Source organism: Ranitomeya variabilis, chromosome 1 (genome assembly GCF_051348905.1).
Source record: "Ranitomeya variabilis isolate aRanVar5 chromosome 1, aRanVar5.hap1, whole genome shotgun sequence".
Taxonomy (NCBI): domain Eukaryota; kingdom Metazoa; phylum Chordata; class Amphibia; order Anura; family Dendrobatidae; genus Ranitomeya; species Ranitomeya variabilis.
The window spans coordinates 1,146,349,253-1,146,369,372 of record NC_135232.1 but is presented as its reverse complement, the minus strand read 5'-3'; the positions used below and the strand labels follow the sequence as shown (position 1 = coordinate 1,146,369,372).

Sequence of the window (20,120 nt, the reverse complement as noted above, 5' to 3'; positions counted from 1 at the left end):
TTTTAAAAAATATTATTGGGTTTCTAAAGTCTCCCTGAAAAAACAAAAAATACATAAAAAAACAGTGGGAGAGTAATATTGCCCTTTCAGCTTGTGTGCCAGTCTTGACTCCTGGGTGTGCCACCTCTCTCCCTTTCATTCAGTGGGCCATAGAAAGCCTATTTATTTTTTCCGTGATTTGTGTTCTAAAATCTACCTCAACACAAAAACACTACATCAATCAGTGGGAGAAAAATATTGGCCTCAGTCAGGGCTTGTGTGCCACTGCTGTGTGTGCTATCTCTCATTCAGTGGGCTATAGCAAGCCTATTTTTTTTTTTTTTTTTTTTTTTAATATTATTTGGTTTCTAAAGTCTCCCTGAAAAAAAAAAAAAAACATAAAAAAACAGTGGGAGAGTAATATTGCCCTTTCAGCTTGTGTGCCAGTCTTGACTCCTGGGTGTGCCACCTCTCTCCCTTTCATTCAGTGGGCCATAGAAAGCCTATTTATTTTTTGGTTTTTTTAATATTATTTGGTTTCTAAAGTCTCCCTGAAAATAAAAAAAAAAAATACATAAAAAAACAGTGGGAGAGTAATATTGCCATTTCAGCTTGTGTGCCAGTCTTGACTCCTGGGTGTGCCACCTCTCTCCCTCTCATTCAGTGGGCCATAGAAAGCCTTGTTTTTTTGTTTTTTTTTAATATTATTTGGTTTCTAAAGTCTCCCTGAAAATAAAAAAAAAAAACATAAAAAAACAGTGGGAGAGTAATATTGCCATTTCAGCTTGTGTGCCAGTCTTGACTCCTGGGTGTGCCACCTCTCTCTCTAATTGTGGGCCATAGAAAGCCTATTTATTTTTTGGTTTTTTTAATATTATTTGGTTTCTAAAGTCTCCCTGAAAATAAAAAAAAAAAATACATAAAAAAACAGTGGGAGAGTAATATTGCCCTTTCAGCTTGTGTGCCAGTCTTGACTCCTGGGTGTGCCACCTCTCTCCCTTTCATTCAGTGGGCCATAGAAAGCCTATTTATTTTTTGGTTTTTTTAATATTATTTGGTTTCTAAAGTCTCCCTGAAAATAAAAAAAAAAAATACATAAAAAAACAGTGGGAGAGTAATATTGCCATTTCAGCTTGTGTGCCAGTCTTGACTCCTGGGTGTGCCACCTCTCTCCCTCTCATTCAGTGGGCCATAGAAAGCCTTGTTTTTTTGTTTTTTTTTTAATATTATTTGGTTTCTAAAGTCTCCCTGAAAATAAAAAAAAAAAACATAAAAAAACAGTGGGAGAGTAATATTGCCATTTCAGCTTGTGTGCCAGTCTTGACTCCTGGGTGTGCCACCTCTCTCTCTAATTGTGGGCCATAGAAAGCCTATTTATTTTTTGGTTTTTTTAATATTATTTGGTTTCTAAAGTCTCCCTGAAAATAAAAAAAAAAAATACATAAAAAAACAGTGGGAGAGTAATATTGCCCTTTCAGCTTGTGTGCCAGTCTTGACTCCTGGGTGTGCCACCTCTCTCCCTTTCATTCAGTGGGCCATAGAAAGCCTATTTATTTTTTGGTTTTTTTAATATTATTTGGTTTCTAAAGTCTCCCTGAAAATAAAAAAAAAAAATACATAAAAAAACAGTGGGAGAGTAATATTGCCATTTCAGCTTGTGTGCCAGTCTTGACTCCTGGGTGTGCCACCTCTCTCCCTCTCATTCAGTGGGCCATAGAAAGCCTTGTTTTTTTGTTTTTTTTTAATATTATTTGGTTTCTAAAGTCTCCCTGAAAATAAAAAAAAAAAACATAAAAAAACAGTGGGAGAGTAATATTGCCATTTCAGCTTGTGTGCCAGTCTTGACTCCTGGGTGTGCCACCTCTCTCTCTAATTGTGGGCCATAGAAAGCCTATTTATTTTTTGGTTTTTTTAATATTATTTGGTTTCTAAAGTCTCCCTGAAAATAAAAAAAAAAAATACATAAAAAAACAGTGGGAGAGTAATATTGCCCTTTCAGCTTGTGTGCCAGTCTTGACTCCTGGGTGTGCCACCTCTCTCCCTTTCATTCAGTGGGCCATAGAAAGCCTATTTATTTTTTGGTTTTTTTAATATTATTTGGTTTCTAAAGTCTCCCTGAAAATAAAAAAAAAAAATACATAAAAAAACAGTGGGAGAGTAATATTGCCATTTCAGCTTGTGTGCCAGTCTTGACTCCTGGGTGTGCCACCTCTCTCTCTAATTGTGGGCCATAGAAAGCCTTTTTATTTTTTTCCTTCATTTGTGTTTTAAAATCAACCTCAACACAAAAACACTACATCAATCAGTGGGAGAAAAATATTGGCCTCAGTCAGGGCTTGTGTGCCACTCCTGTGCGTGCCATCTCTCATTCAGTGGGCCATAGAAAGCCTTGTTTTTTTGTTTTTTTTTTAAATATTATTTGGTTTCTAAAGTCTCACAGAGAAAAAAAAAAAAATAAATTAGGTGGGAGATTAATATTGACATTAGTGCTTGAGTGACAGTCCTGCGTGTGTGTCATCTCTGTGATTTGGTGTCACAGAAAACAGAGTGTGTAACATTGTGCCTGATTTTCCTTGTGGTCTCACCAACCTGTTAAGGGATATTGAAATCATACTGAAGTTATAGCTCACCGTGTAAGTTGTTTGACAGCAACAAATAAAGTTAGTTTGGTTACGATTTTTAAACAATGAGGAAGTCTGGTGCAAGAGGTCGTCGTGGGCGTTCATTGTCAGCTGGTAATGATGGTAGTGGTAGTGGAGCATCAGGTGGTCGTGGGGATAAAAATATTCCACCTAAGTCTGGAGCTGTGGAGCCAGTTTCGTCGTCAGGCTACACAAGGCCTCGAACGCTCTCTTTTCTGGGAGTAGGAAAACCGCTTTTAAAGGCTGAGCAGCAACAGCAAGTTTTGGCTTACATTGCAGACTCAGCCTCTAGCTCTTTTGCCTCCTCTTCCGAAACTGGTAAATGTAAAAGCAGCGCGTCGCTTGTGGATGTTCACGGTCAGGGACAAGTCGCTTCCTTGTCCTCCTCAGCAAAAACTACAACAAGAGAGAAGGATGCAGCAGGCGACACAACGGGTCACTCCATGGAGCTCTTTACACATACCGTCCCTGGCTTAGAAAGTGAAACATTTAACAGGCCATGCCCATTACAAGTAGATTCTGACATGGAGTGCACTGATGCACAGCCACAGCCAGAGTACTATGCTGCTCCTTTGACTCAGACCACCACATTGCCCTCTCAGGGTACAGATCCACAATCAGACCCTGATGAGACTATGTTGCCCCGCCACGAACGCTATACCACCGACCGACACAGTGACACAGACGAAGTTGCACACGAGCTCGAAGAGGAGGTAATAGATGACCCAGTTATTGACCCCGATTGGCAGCCATTGGGGGAACAGGGTGCAGGCGGCAGTAGTTCAGAAGCGGAGGTGGAGGAGGGGCCGCAGCAGGCATCAACATCGCAACAGGTTCCATCTGCCGGGCCCGTATCTGGCCCAAAACGCGTGTCAAAGCCAAAACCTGTTGGAGGACAGCGTGGCCATCCGGTTAAAGCTCAGTCTGCAATCCCTGAAAAGGGATCCGAGTCTAGGAAGAGTGCAGTCTGGCATTTTTTTAAACAACATCCAACTGATCAGCGCAAAGTCATCTGTCAAAAATGTTCAACTAGCTTAAGCAGAGGTCAGAATCTGAAAAGTCTAAATACTAGTTGCATGCATAGACACTTAACCACCATGCATTTTCAAGCCTGGACTAACTACCAAACGTCCCTTAAGGTTGTAGCACCCTCGGCCAATGAAGCTAGTCAGCAACGCAACATCCCTTCCGTCACTGTAAGGCCACCATTTTCCGCACCACCGGCAGTATCTGTGCAGGTTTCTTTGCCAGCCAAAAGCAGTCAGGGTCAGGGAATCACCAGTTTAGTAGGAGGAAATATTGCATCTAGGGCACCGGCGGAAACAATACCGTCTCCAACCGTCTCTCAGTCTGCCATGTACACCGGCACACCCGAAAGTTCCACGATCTCCTGCTCTCCAGTCCAGCTCACCCTACATGAGACTCTGGTTAGAAAAAGGAAGTACTTATCCTCGCATCCGCGTACACAGGGTTTTAACGCCCACATAGCTAGACTAATCTCGTTAGAGATGATGCCCTACCGTTTAGTTGAAAGCGAAGCTTTTAAAGCCCTGATGGAGTACGCTGAACCACGATACGAGCTACCTAGTCGACACTTTTTTTCCAGAAAAGCCATCCCAGCCCTGCACCAGCATGTTAAACAGCGCATCGTCCATGCACTTAGGCAATCTGTGAGTACAAAGGTGCACCTGACTACAGATGCATGGACCAGTAGGCATGGCCAGGGACGTTATGTGTCCATCACGGCACACTGGGTGAATGTGGTGGATGCAGGGTCCACAGGCGACATCAATTTAGGGACAGTTGTGCCTAGCCCACGGTCTAGGAAACAGTTGGCTGTAGGCGTTCGCACCCCCTCCTCCTCCTCCTCGTCCTCCTGCAGAAGCTACAGCTCTTCCACAGAACGCAGTCGGCCAACCACTCCATCGGCAGATGACACTGTTGCACACCAGTTGTCCCATTATGGGCCAGCTACTGCCAAGCGTCAGCAGGCTGTATTGGCTATGAAGTGTTTGGGCGACAACAGACACACCGCGGAAGTTCTGTCCGAGTTCTTGCAACAAGAAACGCAGTCGTGGCTGGGCACAGTAGATCTTGAGGCAGGCAAGGTAGTGAGTGATAACGGAAGGAATTTCATGGCTGCCATCTCCCTTTCCCAACTGAAACACATTCCTTGCCTGGCTCACACCTTAAACCTGGTGGTGCAGTGCTTATTGAAAACTTATCCTGGGTTCTCCGACCTGCTCCTCAAAGTGCGTGCACTTTGCTCACATATCCGACGTTCGCCTGTACACGCCAGCCGTATGCAGACCTATCAGCGGTCTTTGAACCTTCCCCAGCATCGCCTAATCATAGACGTTGCAACAAGGTGGAACTCAACACTGCACATGCTTCAGAGACTGTGCGAACAGAGGCGTGCTGTTATTTATTTGTGGGAGGATACACGGGCAGGCAGTAGGATGGCAGACATGGAGTTGTCAGGTGTGCAGTGGTCGAAGATACAAGACATGTGTCAAGTCCTTCAGTGTTTTGAGGAATGCACACGGCTGGTTAATGCAGACAACGCCGTAATAAGCATGAGCATCCCCCTAATGCGTCTGCTGATGCAAAGTTTGACGCACATAAAGGAGCAGGCGTCTGCACCAGAGGAAGAGGGAAGCCTTGATGACAGTCAGCCATTGTCTGGTCAGGGCAGTGTACAGGACGAGGTAGCGGGCGAAGAGGAGGTGGAGGACGAGGAGGATGATGGGGATGAGTATATTTTTAATGCGGAAACTTTCACGGGGGCACAGGAAATTGGTTGCGTGTCACGGCCGGGTTCTGGTTTTTTGAGGGACACAAGTGACGTAGATTTGCCTGCAACTGCCCCTCAACCAATCACAACCGGAGATTTGACAACTGGAACTTTGGCCCACATGGCGGATTATGCCTTACGTATCCTAAAAAGGGACACACGCATTACGAAAATGATGAACGATGACGATTACTGGTTGGCCTGCCTCCTTGATCCACGCTATAAAGGCAAATTGCAAAATATTATGCCACATGAGAACTTGGAACTAATATTAGCAACCAAACAATCAACTCTTGTTGACCGTTTGCTTCAGGCATTCCCAGCACACAGCGCACGTGATCGTTCTCACACAAGCTCCAGGGGGCAGCAGACTAGGAGTGTTAGGGGTGCACACATCAGAAGTGGCGTTGGACAGAGGGGTTTTCTGACCAGGTTGTGGAGTGATTTTGCTATGACCGCAGACAGGACAGGTACTGCTGCATCAATTGAAAGTGACAGGAGACAACATTTGTCCAGTATGGTTACTAACTATTTTTCATCCCTTATCGATGTTCTCCCTCAACCGTCATTCCCATTTGATTACTGGGCCTCCAAATTAGACACCTGGCCAGAATTGGCAGAATATGCATTGCAGGAGCTTGCTTGCCCGGCAGCAAGTGTCCTATCAGAAAGAGTATTCAGTGCTGCAGGTTCAATATTAACCGAAAAAAGGACTCGTCTGGCTACCCAAAATGTTGACGATCTAACATTCATTAAAATGAACCACAACTGGATTTCGAAATCTTTTGCCCCACCTTGCCCGGCCGACACCTAGCTTTCCTATGAAAAGCTCTTGCCTGTGAATTACTTTTCTAATGTCTAATTTGCTGCAGCTGATTGTACAGCATACGACATGTTTACACCTCCCTAAATGGCAAAACTCCCCACACGGGGCCGTGGTATCGCGACTTGGCGCAAGCACCCGTGAGACTGCTGTTTGTCTGAAGAGGTGGGTGTGCTCGCTTTTGGTTGACGGCATTGCTACTGGGTCCCTCATAGTACAATGTAGTGTCTCTGGCGGTGGTGGTGCGCACCCAACGTCAGACACACCGTTGTAACATGAGGGGCCCTGGGGCGGTCCCGCCGGCCTCAAGAGAGTTCCCCCCTACCCCAGCTCAAAATGTGCTCTACCACGTGCAAAATTATGTCGCACAGCTCCACCAATCTTTAGTCTATTCGCTGACATCATTCAATGTCTGGCACTGACAATACAAATTTGTAGACATCTATGATGCAACTTAAAGTAGTCTGTGTCTGTGTCCTATATTGGCACCATTAAATAGTTACTGCCAAATTACAATGTCAGAAACTCAGTAGATGAGCCCACCCCTGTACCTAAGTATGCCACCTTTTTTTTTTGTTTTGGTTGTTTTGCGAGACATTAACATCTATTTATATTTTGGGAGTACTGGGACAGACACTCCTTGCACTACTCCTCCACTCACCACCAAGCTGCCTGTGTATCCATGTAACCGCTGTAAAACTGCCATGAGCCTATTGTTTGTTATTTTAGGCCTTTGATAGCCTGTCTGCGGTCCCTACTTTAAATACTCCTCCACTGACCACCAAGCTGCCTGCCCGTGTATCCATGTAACCGCTGTAAAACTGCCATGAGCCTATTGTTTGTTATTTTAGGCCTTTGATAGCCTGTCTGCGGTCCCTACTTTAAATACTCCTCCACTGACCACCAAGCTGCCTGCCCGTGTATCCATGTAACCGCTGTGAAACTGCCATGAGCCTATTGTTTGTTATTTTAGGCCTTTGATAGCCTGTGTGCGGTCCCTACTTTAAATACTCCTCCACTCACCACCAAGCTGCCTGCCCGTGTATCCATGTAACCGCTGTGAAACTGCCATGAGCCTATTGTTTGTTATGTTAGGCCTTTGATAGCCTGTCTGCGGTCCCTACTTTAAATACTCCTCCACTGACCAGACCACTGCTGCCCGTGTACCCCTGGAACCAATTATAAAGTGCCTACAGCCAGCCCATTTTCTTATGTTAGGCCTTTGAAGCCTGTCTGCGGTCCCTACTTTAAATACTCCTCCACTGACCAGACCACTGCTGCCCGTGTACCCCTGGAACCAATTATAAAGTGCCTACAGCCAGCCCATTTTCTTATGTTAGGCCTTTGAAGCCTTTCTGCGGTCCCTACTTTAAATACTCCTCCACTCACCACCACCAAGCTGCCTGCCCGTGTATCCATGTAACCGCTGTGAAACTGCCATGAGCCTATTGTTTGTTATTTTAGGCCTTTGATAGCCTGTCTGCGGTCCCTACTTTAAATACTCCTCCACTCACCACCAAGCTGCCTGTGTATCCATGTAACCGCTGTAAAACTGCCATGAGCCTATTGTTTGTTATTTTAGGCCTTTGATAGCCTGTCTGCGGTCCCTACTTTAAATACTCCTCCACTGACCAGACCACTGCTGCCCGTGTACCCCTGGAACCAATTATAAAGTGCCTACAGCCAGCCCATTTTCTTATGTTAGGCCTTTGAAGCCTGTCTGCGGTCCCTACTTTAAATACTCCTCCACTCACCACCACCAAGCTGCCTGCCCGTGTATCCATGTAACCGCTGTGAAACTGCCATGAGCCTATTGTTTGTTATTTTAGGCCTTTGATAGCCTGTGTGCGGTCCCTACTTTAAATACTCCTCCACTCACCACCAAGCTGCCTGCCCGTGTATCCATGTAACCGCTGTGAAACTGCCATGAGCCTATTGTTTGTTATGTTAGGCCTTTGATAGCCTGTCTGCGGTCCCTACTTTAAATACTCCTCCACTGACCAGACCACTGCTGCCCGTGTACCCCTGGAACCAATTATAAAGTGCCTACAGCCAGCCCATTTTCTTATGTTAGGCCTTTGAAGCCTGTCTGCGGTCCCTACTTTAAATACTCCTCCACTGACCAGACCACTGCTGCCCGTGTACCCCTGGAACCAATTATAAAGTGCCTACAGCCAGCCCATTTTCTTATGTTAGGCCTTTGAAGCCTTTCTGCGGTCCCTACTTTAAATACTCCTCCACTCACCACCACCAAGCTGCCTGCCCGTGTATCCATGTAACCGCTGTGAAACTGCCATGAGCCTATTGTTTGTTATTTTAGGCCTTTGATAGCCTGTCTGCGGTCCCTACTTTAAATACTCCTCCACTCACCACCAAGCTGCCTGTGTATCCATGTAACCGCTGTAAAACTGCCATGAGCCTATTGTTTGTTATTTTAGGCCTTTGATAGCCTGTCTGCGGTCCCTACTTTAAATACTCCTCCACTGACCAGACCACTGCTGCCCGTGTACCCCTGGAACCAATTATAAAGTGCCTACAGCCAGCCCATTTTCTTATGTTAGGCCTTTGAAGCCTGTCTGCGGTCCCTACTTTAAATACTCCTCCACTCACCACCACCAAGCTGCCTGCCCGTGTATCCATGTAACCGCTGTGAAACTGCCATGAGCCTATTGTTTGTTATTTTAGGCCTTTGATAGCCTGTCTGCGGTCCCTACTTTAAATACTCCTCCACTCACCACCAAGCTGCCTGCCCGTGTATCCATGTAACCGCTGTGAAACTGCCATCATGAGCCTATTGTTTGTTATGTTAGGCCTTTGATAGCCTGTCTGCGGTCCCTACTTTAAATACTCCTCCACTGACCAGACCACTGCTGCCCGTGTACCCCTGGAACCAATTATAAAGTGCCTACAGCCAGCCCATTTTCTTATGTTAGGCCTTTGATAGCCTGTCTGCGGTCCCTACTTTAAATACTCCTCCACTCACCACCAAGCTGCCTGCCCGTGTATCCATGTAACCGCTGTGAAACTGCCATCATGAGCCTATTGTTTGTTATGTTAGGCCTTTGATAGCCTGTCTGCGGTCCCTACTTTAAATACTCCTCCACTGACCAGACCACTGCTGCCCGTGTACCCCTGGAACCAATTATAAAGTGCCTACAGCCAGCCCATTTTCTTATGTTAGGCCTTTGAAGCCTGTCTGCGGTCCCTACTTTAAATACTCCTCCACTCACCACCACCAAGCTGCCTGCCCGTGTATCCATGTAACCGCTGTGAAACTGCCATGAGCCTATTGTTTGTTATTTTAGGCCTTTGATAGCCTGTGTGCGGTCCCTACTTTAAATACTCCTCCACTCACCACCAAGCTGCCTGCCCGTGTATCCATGTAACCGCTGTGAAACTGCCATGAGCCTATTGTTTGTTATTTTAGGCCTTTGATAGCCTGTGTGCGGTCCCTACTTTAAATACTCCTCCACTCACCACCAAGCTGCCTGCCCGTGTATCCATGTAACCGCTGTGAAACTGCCATGAGCCTATTGTTTGTTATGTTAGGCCTTTGATAGCCTGTCTGCGGTCCCTACTTTAAATACTCCTCCACTGACCAGACCACTGCTGCCCGTGTACCCCTGGAACCAATTATAAAGTGCCTACAGCCAGCCCATTTTCTTATGTTAGGCCTTTGAAGCCTGTCTGCGGTCCCTACTTTAAATACTCCTCCACTGACCAGACCACTGCTGCCCGTGTACCCCTGGAACCAATTATAAAGTGCCTACAGCCAGCCCATTTTCTTATGTTAGGCCTTTGAAGCCTGTCTGCGGTCCCTACTTTAAATACTCCTCCACTGACCAGACCACTGCTGCCCGTGTACCCCTGGAACCAATTATAAAGTGCCTACAGCCAGCCCATTTTCTTATGTTAGGCCTTTGAAGCCTGTCTGCGGTCCCTACTTTAAATACTCCTCCACTGACCAGACCACTGCTGCCCGTGTACCCCTGGAACCAATTATAAAGTGCCTACAGCCAGCCCATTTTCTTATGTTAGGCCTTTGAAGCCTGTCTGCGGTCCCTACTTTAAATACTCCTCCACTCACCACCACCAAGCTGCCTGCCCGTCTATCCATGTAACCGCTGTAAAACTGCAATGAGCCTATTGTTTGTTATTTTAGGCCTTTGATAGCCTGTCTGCGGCCCCTACTTGCAATACTCCTCCACTGACCACAATGCTGCCTGGAGTGCCTGCCTGTGTATCCATGTAACCGATGTAAAACTGCCATGACTGCCTACTGTTTGTTATTTTAGGCCTTTGATAGCCTGTCTGCAGCCCCTACTTGCAATACTCCTCCACTGACCACACCAATGCTGCCCGTGTACCCCTGGAACCTATTTAAAAGTTCATAGAGCCTAGTTATATATTTTATTTACTATTAATAAGGCCATGATGGACTACGCTGTACCACGCTACAAGCTAACCAGTCGACACTTCTTTTGCGAGAAAAGCCATCCCAACCCTCCACCAGCATGTAGAAGACCGCATTGTCCATGCACTCTGGCAATCTGTGAGTACAAAGGTGCACCTGACAACAGACGCATGGACCTGTAGGCATGGCCACGGAAGATTACGTGTCCATTACGGCGCAATGGGTTAATGTGGTGGATGCATGGTCCACAGGGGACAGCCTACTAAGTCTGTCTGCAGTCCCTAATTCAAATTGTGCTCCACTGTCTAAATCGGAACTTCCACCTTCTGGCTTTCGGCCTATAGTATCAGAAATTAAACTGCATTTGGCCTTCAACTTTGGTTAGGGCCTACTAACGGCTTCTGCCCCTCCCTGGTGTTGCCCTCAACTAAATAAAGCTGAGCTTCAACCTTCTGCTCCAAATTACCATTTTGAAAAATGCAATAGGCTTTTCAGGCCTACTAAAGGAGTCTGTCTGTGTGCCCCTCCCTGGTGTTGTCCTCAACTAAATAAAGCTGAGCTTCAACCTTCCGGCTCTCATTATGTGGTTTTAAAAAAAAAAAAGGTGGTTAGGGCCTACTAACGGCTTCTGCCCCTCCCTGGTGTTGTCCTCAACTAAATAAAGCTGAGCTTCAACCTTCCGGCTCTCATTATGTGGTTTTAAAAAAAAAAAAGGTGGTTAGGGCCTACTAACGGCTTCTGCCCCTCCCTGGTGTTGTCCTCAACTAAATAAAGCTGAGCTTCAACCTTCCGGCTCTCATTATGTGGTTTTAAAAAAAAAAAAGGTGGTTAGGGCCTACTAACGGCTTCTGCCCCTCCCTGGTGTTGTCCTCAACTAAATAAAGCTGAGCTTCAACCTTCCGGCTCTCATTATGTGGTTTTAAAAAAAAAAAGGTGGTTAGGGCCTACTAACGGCTTCTGCCCCTCCCTGGTGTTGTCCTCAACTAAATAAAGCTGAGCTTCAACCTTCCGGCTCTCATTATGTGGTTTTAAAAAAAAAAAAGGTGGTTAGGGCCTACTAACGGCTTCTGCCCCTCCCTGGTGTTGTCCTCAACTAAATAAAGCTGAGCTTCAACCTTCCGGCTCTCATTATGTGGTTTTAAAAAAAAAAAAGGTGGTTAGGGCCTACTAACGGCTTCTGCCCCTCCCTGGTGTTGTCCTCAACTAAATAAAGCTGAGCTTCAACCTTCCGGCTCTCATTATGTGGTTTTAAAAAAAAAAAAGGTGGTTAGGGCCTACTAACGGCTTCTGCCCCTCCCTGGTGTTGTCCTCAACTAAATAAAGCTGAGCTTCAACCTTCCGGCTCTCATTATGTGGTTTTAAAAAAAAAAAAGGTGGTTAGGGCCTACTAACGGCTTCTGCCCCTCCCTGGTGTTGTCCTCAACTAAATAAAGCTGAGCTTCAACCTTCCGGCTCTCATTATGTGGTTTTAAAAAAAAAAAAGGTGGTTAGGGCCTACTAACGGCTTCTGCCCCTCCCTGGTGTTGTCCTCAACTAAATAAAGCTGAGCTTCAACCTTCCGGCTCTCATTATGTGGTTTTAAAAAAAAAAAAGGTGGTTAGGGCCTACTAACGGCTTCTGCCCCTCCCTGGTGTTGTCCTCAACTAAATAAAGCTGAGCTTCAACCTTCCGGCTCTCATTATGTGGTTTTAAAAAAAAAAAAGGTGGTTAGGGCCTACTAACGGCTTCTGCCCCTCCCTGGTGTTGTCCTCAACTAAATAAAGCTGAGCTTCAACCTTCCGGCTCTCATTATGTGGTTTTAAAAAAAAAAAAGGTGGTTAGGGCCTACTAACGGCTTCTGCCCCTCCCTGGTGTTGTCCTCAACTAAATAAAGCTGAGCTTCAACCTTCCGGCTCTCATTATGTGGTTTTAAAAAAAAAAAAGGTGGTTAGGGCCTACTAACGGCTTCTGCCCCTCCCTGGTGTTGTCCTCAACTAAATAAAGCTGAGCTTCAACCTTCCGGCTCTCATTATGTGGTTTTAAAAAAAAAAAAGGTGGTTAGGGCCTACTAACGGCTTCTGCCCCTCCCTGGTGTTGTCCTCAACTAAATAAAGCTGAGCTTCAACCTTCCGGCTCTCATTATGTGGTTTTAAAAAAAAAAAAGGTGGTTAGGGCCTACTAACGGCTTCTGCCCCTCCCTGGTGTTGTCCTCAACTAAATAAAGCTGAGCTTCAACCTTCCGGCTCTCATTATGTGGTTTTAAAAAAAAAAAAGGTGGTTAGGGCCTACTAACGGCTTCTGCCCCTCCCTGGTGTTGTCCTCAACTAAATAAAGCTGAGCTTCAACCTTCCGGCTCTCATTATGTGGTTTTAAAAAAAAAAAAGGTGGTTAGGGCCTACTAACGGCTTCTGCCCCTCCCTGGTGTTGTCCTCAACTAAATAAAGCTGAGCTTCAACCTTCCGGCTCTCATTATGTGGTTTTAAAAAAAAAAAAGGTGGTTAGGGCCTACTAACGGCTTCTGCCCCTCCCTGGTGTTGTCCTCAACTAAATAAAGCTGAGCTTCAACCTTCCGGCTCTCATTATGTGGTTTTAAAAAAAAAAAAGGTGGTTAGGGCCTACTAACGGCTTCTGCCCCTCCCTGGTGTTGTCCTCAACTAAATAAAGCTGAGCTTCAACCTTCCGGCTCTCATTATGTGGTTTTAAAAAAAAAAAAGGTGGTTAGGGCCTACTAACGGCTTCTGCCCCTCCCTGGTGTTGTCCTCAACTAAATAAAGCTGAGCTTCAACCTTCCGGCTCTCATTATGTGGTTTTAAAAAAAAAAAAGGTGGTTAGGGCCTACTAACGGCTTCTGCCCCTCCCTGGTGTTGTCCTCAACTAAATAAAGCTGAGCTTCAACCTTCCGGCTCTCATTATGTGGTTTTAAAAAAAAAAAAGGTGGTTAGGGCCTACTAACGGCTTCTGCCCCTCCCTGGTGTTGTCCTCAACTAAATAAAGCTGAGCTTCAACCTTCCGGCTCTCATTATGTGGTTTTAAAAAAAAAAAAGGTGGTTAGGGCCTACTAACGGCTTCTGCCCCTCCCTGGTGTTGTCCTCAACTAAATAAAGCTGAGCTTCAACCTTCCGGCTCTCATTATGTGGTTTTAAAAAAAAAAAAGGTGGTTAGGGCCTACTAACGGCTTCTGCCCCTCCCTGGTGTTGTCCTCAACTAAATAAAGCTGAGCTTCAACCTTCCGGCTCTCATTATGTGGTTTTAAAAAAAAAAAAGGTGGTTAGGGCCTACTAACGGCTTCTGCCCCTCCCTGGTGTTGTCCTCAACTAAATAAAGCTGAGCTTCAACCTTCCGGCTCTCATTATGTGGTTTTAAAAAAAAAAAAGGTGGTTAGGGCCTACTAACGGCTTCTGCCCCTCCCTGGTGTTGTCCTCAACTAAATAAAGCTGAGCTTCAACCTTCCGGCTCTCATTATGTGGTTTTAAAAAAAAAAAAGGTGGTTAGGGCCTACTAACGGCTTCTGCCCCTCCCTGGTGTTGTCCTCAACTAAATAAAGCTGAGCTTCAACCTTCCGGCTCTCATTATGTGGTTTTAAAAAAAAAAAAGGTGGTTAGGGCCTACTAACGGCTTCTGCCCCTCCCTGGTGTTGCCCTCAACTAAATAAAGCTGAGCTTCAACCTTCTGCTCCAAATTACCATTTTAAAAAATGCAATAGGCTTTTCCGGCCTACTAAAGGTGTCTGCCCCTCCCTGGTGTTGTCCTCAACTGAACAAAGCTGAGCTTCCACATTCTGGCTTTCGCCCTATACTATCAGATATTAAACTGCATTTGGCCTACTAGTGTGGTTAGGCCCTTGAAACAGTGTCTGCTGCTCTTGGGTTTGCTACTCCACTGAACAAAGCAATGCCGCCTGTTTAGTCCTGTTACCAATTTTGAACTGCATGTAGCCTACTTTATTCTTTGGCCCTATATCTGTTTCCTCCTCATCCTGCCCATTGCCCAGCCACTGCTAAATGAGTCTGCTGGTACATTGACCGAGACCACTACATTCCCCTTGTACTCTACACAGCCAGAATCTGTCCCTGCTGAAAGTAAGGTTCCCCTTCCCGCATGTTATACCACCTTACACAGGGACAAAGAGGAAGGTGCAGATGAAAGTGCAGGTTCCTTCATCAGGTGGGGGGGCATACTCGTTGGCGACGTCACTGGCACAGGGCCCCTCAGAGTACGCAAAAGTGTCGCTGCTGGTGGGAGGCGCCCCCGCCATGCAAACACACCGCCGTACTTTGAGGGGCCCTGTGCCAGTGGCAATGCGAACGAGTGGGCCCCCCCCCTGCTTGCTCAGGATCACAGCACTTGCAACTTTTAAATAATTACCTTTCCCTGCAACACCGCCGTGACGTAGTCCGCATTTCCTGGGCCCACGAAAAACTTGAGCCGGCCCTACTCCCCCCACAACTTTTGCCAAATGACCCCCAATTCCCTATGCCCAACTATTATTATAAAGTTAATTAAGATTGACAAGCTTCAGAAACAAGAATGGATGTTTTTGGCATTAAAATGGGCACTGTAGGTGTTTTCCTGGCCTCCACTCACTGCCGACTATGCTTCCCCATTGACTTGCATTGGGTTTCGTGTTTCGGTCGATCCCCGACTTTTAGCGATAATCGGCCGACTGCACTCGACTCGACTCTGGACAAAATCGGGTTTCCCAAAACCCTACTCGATCTTAAAAAAATGAAAGTCGCTCAACCCTAGAGGCCACAATCCAAGCTGCTGGAGGTCTGGTGTGAAGTCTCCACAATCAGTGATGGTTTGGGGAGCCATGTCATCTGCTGGTGTAGGTCCACTGTGTTTTATCAGGACCAAAGTCAGCGCAGCCGTCTACCAGGAGATTTTAGAGCACTTCATGCTTCCCTCTGCCGACAATCTTTTTGGAGATGGAAATTTCATTCCCCAGCAGGACTTGGCCCCTGTCCATACTGCCAAAAGTACCAATACCTGGTGTAAAAACAACAGTATCACTGGGCTTGATTGGCAGCAAACTCGCCTGACCTTAACCCTATAGAGAATCTATGGAGTATTGTCAAGAGGAAGATGAGACACCAGACCCAACAATGCAGACGAGCTGAAGGCTGCTATCAAGGCAACCTGGGCTTCCATAACCCCTCAGCAGTGCCACAGGCTGATCGCCTCCATGCCACGCCGCACTGATGCAGTAATGCAAAAGGAGCCCGACCAAGTACTGAGTGCATTTACTGAACATACATTTCAGTAGGACAACAATTCAGATCATAAAATCATTTTTCAAGCTGGTGTTATAAAGTATTCTAATTTACTGAGATAATGACTTTTGGGTTTTCATTGGCTGTAAGCCATAATCATCAACATTAACAGAAATAAACACGTGAAATAGATCACTGTGTGTGTAATGATTCTATATAATATAGGAGATTCACTTTTTGTATTGAAGAACTGAAATAAATTCACTTTTTGATGATATTCTAATTTTATGAGAAGCCCCTGTAGTACAATACTACCATAGCGCGGGACGTTGAGCTCCTGCGATGGAGCCCGGCCAAGATGGCGGTGGTGGATGGAGCCATTAATAGGCCCACGGCTGCCATGATGATACCTGGGAGCCGACGACAACAAACGTCATTAATATATGTAAGAAGAAAACATTACAGTCACTGGCGGAAAACCAACAACACCTCCGTACTGGCAGACTTTCTTTAGGCCTGGTTAGCGCTGCTGTATGATGGATCCGTGTATCTGTGATACGGCCACATCGATTCCTACGGGCCCGGACACCATCTCCGCAGCAGCACGGCCGAAACATTGCTTAGCCCCTTTGTTTTAACATTAGATCTGTGCGATGAGGCGATGAGCGCTACCTGACCACGAGACTGGTCCCGGCCTACTGCTTTATACGCTGCCGTCACCAAGTCAGTGTGAGCCATAGCAACCAATCACATTCCAGATTTCATTTTACTGAGTCAGGTTTGACAATGCAAGAAATTCCCTGATTGGTCGCTCTGGGTACAAGGCTGTCATGGTAACTGCTTCCGTTATACAAGACTAATGGACGCCCAGGTATGAGGTGACACAAAGGATTACACCCAGTGTACAGGAGGAGTGGTACTGTGCAGTGTATATATACAGGAGGAGTGGTACTGTGCAGTGTATATATACAGGAGGAGTGGTACTGTGCAGTGTATATATACAGGAGGAGTGGTACTGTGCAGTGTGTATATACAGGACAGGAGGAGTGGTACTGTGCAGTGTATATATACAGGACAGGAGGAGTGGTACTGTGCAGTGTATATATACAGGACAGGAGGAGTGGTACTTTGCAGTGTATATATACAGGACAGGAGGAGTGGTACTGTGCAGTGTATATATACAGGAGGAGTGGTACTGTGCAGTGTATATATACAGGAGGAGTGGTACTGTGCAGTGTATATATACAGGACAGGAGGAGTGGTACTGTGCAGAGTATATATAAAGGACAGGAGGAGTGGTACTGTGCAGTGTGTATATACAGGACAGGAGGAGTGGTACTGTGCAGTGTATATATACAGGAGGAGTGGTACTGTGCAGTGTATATATACAGGAGGAGTGGTACTGTGCAGTGTATATATACAGGAGGAGTGGTACTGTGCAGTGTATATATACAGGAGGAGTGGTACTGTGCAGTGTATATACACAGGACAGGAGGAGTGGTACTGTGCAGTGTATATACAGGAGGAGTGGTACTGTGCAGTGTATATATACAGGACAGGAGGAGTGGTACTGTGCAGTGTATATATACAGGACAGGAGGAGTGGTACTGTGCAGTGTATATATACAGGAGGAGTGGTACTGTGCAGTGTATATATACAGGAGGAGTGGCACTGTGCAGTGTATATATACAGGACAGGAGGAGTGGTACTGTGCAGTGTATATATACAGGACAGGAGGAGTACTACTGTGCAGTGTATATATACAGGACAGGAGAAGTGGTACTGTGTAGTGTATATATACAGGACAGGAGGAGTGGTACTGTGCAGTGTATATATACAGGACAGGAGGAGTGGTACTGTGCAGTGTATATATACAGGAGGAGTGGTACTGTGCAGTGTATATATACAGGAGGAGTGGTACTGTGCAGTGTATATATACAGGACAGGAGGAGTGGTACTGTGTAGTGTATATATACAGGACAGGAGGAGTGGTACTGTGCAGTGTATATATACAGGAGGAGTGGAACTGTGCAGTGTATATATACAGGACAGGAGGAGTGGTACTGTGCAGTGTATATATACAGGACAGGAGGAGTGGTACTGTGCAGTGTATATATACAGGAGGAGTGGAACTGTGCAGTGTATATATACAGGACAGGAGGAGTGGTACTGTGCAGTGTATATATACAGGACAGGAGGAGTGGTACTGTGCAGTGTATATATACAGGACAGGAGAAGTGGTACTGTGTAGTGTATATATACAGGACAGGAGGAGTGGTACTGTGCAGTGTATATATACAGGAGGAGTGGTACTGTGCAGTGTATATATACAGGAGGAGTGGAACTGTGCAGTGTATATATACAGGACAGGAGGAGTGGTACTGTGCAGTGTATATATACAGGACAGGAGGAGTACTACTGTGCAGTGTATACAGACAGGACAGGAAGAGTGGTACTGTGCAGAGTATATATACAGGACAGGAGGAGTGGTACTGTGCAGTGTATATACACAGGACAGGAGTGGTACTGTGCGGTGTATATATACAGGACAGGAGGAGTGGAACTGTGCAGTGTATATATACAGGACAGGAGGAGTGGTACTGTGCAGAGTATATATACAGGAGGAGTGGTACTGTGCAGTGTATATATACAGGAGGAGTGGTACTGTGCAGTGTATATATACAGGAGGAATGGTACTGTGCAGTGTATATATACAGGAGGAGTGGTACTGTGCAGTGTATATACACAGGACAGGAGTGGTACTGTGCGGTGTATATATACAGGACAGGAGGAGTGGTACTGTGCAGTGTATATATACAGGAGGAGTGGTACTGTGCAGTGTATATATACAGGAGGAGTGGTACTGTGCAGTGTATATATACAGGAGGAGTGGTACTGTGCAGTGTATATATACAGGAGGAGTGGTACTGTGCAGTGTATATACACAGGACAGGAGGAGTGGTACTGTGCAGTGTATATATACAGGACAGGAGGAGTGGTACTGTGCAGTGTATATATACAGGAGGAGTGGTACTGTGCAGTGTATATATACAGGAGGAGTGGTACTGTGCAGTGTATATATACAGGAGGAGTGGTACTGTGCAGTGTATATATACAGGAGGAGTGGTACTGTGCAGTGTATATACACAGGACAGGAGGAGTGGTACTGTGCAGTGTATATATACAGGACAGGAGGAGTGGTACTGTGCAGTGTATATATACAGGAGGAGTGGTACTGTGCAGTGTATATATACAGGAGGAGTGGTACTGTGCAGTGTATATACACAGGACAGGAGGAGTGGTACTGTGCAGTGTATATATACAGGAGGAGTGGTACTGTGCAGTGTATATATACAGGACAGGAGGAGTGGTACTGTGCAGTGTATATATACAGGACAGGAGGAGTGGTACTGTGCAGTGTATATATACAGGAGGAGTGGTACTGTGCAGTGTATATATACAGGAGGAGTGGAACTGTGCAGTGTATATATACAGGACAGGAGGAGTGGTACTGTGCAGTGTATATATACAGGACAGGAGGAGTACTACTGTGCAGTGTATATATACAGGACAGGAGAAGTGGTACTGTGTAGTGTATATATACAGGACAGGAGGAGTGGTACTGTGCAGTGTATATATACAGGAGGAGTGGTACTGTGCAGTGTATATATACAGGAGGAGTGGAACTGTGCAGTGTATATATACAGGACAGGAGGAGTGGTACTGTGCAGTGTATATATACAGGACAGGAGGAGTACTACTGTGCAGTGTACACAGACAGGACAGGAAGAGTGGTACTGTGCAGAGTATATATACAGGACAGGAGGAGTGGTAATGTGCAGTGTATATACACAGGACAGGAGTGGTACTGTGCGGTGTATATATACAGGACAGGAGGAGTGGAACTGTGCAGTGTATATATACAGGACAGGAGGAGTGGTACTGTGCAGAGTATATATACAGGAGGAGTGGTACTGTGCAGTGTATATATACAGGACAGGAGGAGTGGTACTGTGCAGTGTATATATACAGGAGGAGTGGTACTGTGCAGTGTATATATACAGGAGGAGTGGTACTGTGCAGTGTATATATACAGGACAGGAGGAGTGGTACTGTGCAGTGTACATATACAGGAGGAGTGGTTCTGTGCAGTATATATATACAGGACAGGAGGAGCGGTACTGTGCAGTGTATATATACAGGACAGGAGGAGTGGTACTGTGCAGTGTATACATACAGGAGGAGTGGTACTGTGCAGTGTATATATACAGGAGGA

General features: G+C 45.9%; 1 protein-coding gene across 3 annotated transcripts in view; it reads right to left on the bottom strand.

The window, feature by feature from the left end:
• RAB11FIP5 (RAB11 family interacting protein 5) overlaps positions 1 to 16,607 on the bottom strand; it is a 67,457-nt gene extending 50,850 nt beyond the window's left edge. The window contains exon 1 of one of the 3 annotated variants that reach the window (XM_077280325.1): positions 16,517 to 16,607. In XM_077280325.1, the coding sequence (XP_077136440.1) occupies positions 16,517 to 16,582 (66 nt within the window). In that variant the 5' untranslated portion in view covers positions 16,583 to 16,607. Of the gene's footprint in view, positions 1 to 16,333; positions 16,493 to 16,516 lie in introns of those variants that run through there. The other 2 variants (XM_077280323.1, XM_077280327.1) reach the window with 2 other exon arrangements.
• Positions 16,608 to 20,120: the final 3,513 nt, after the last annotated feature.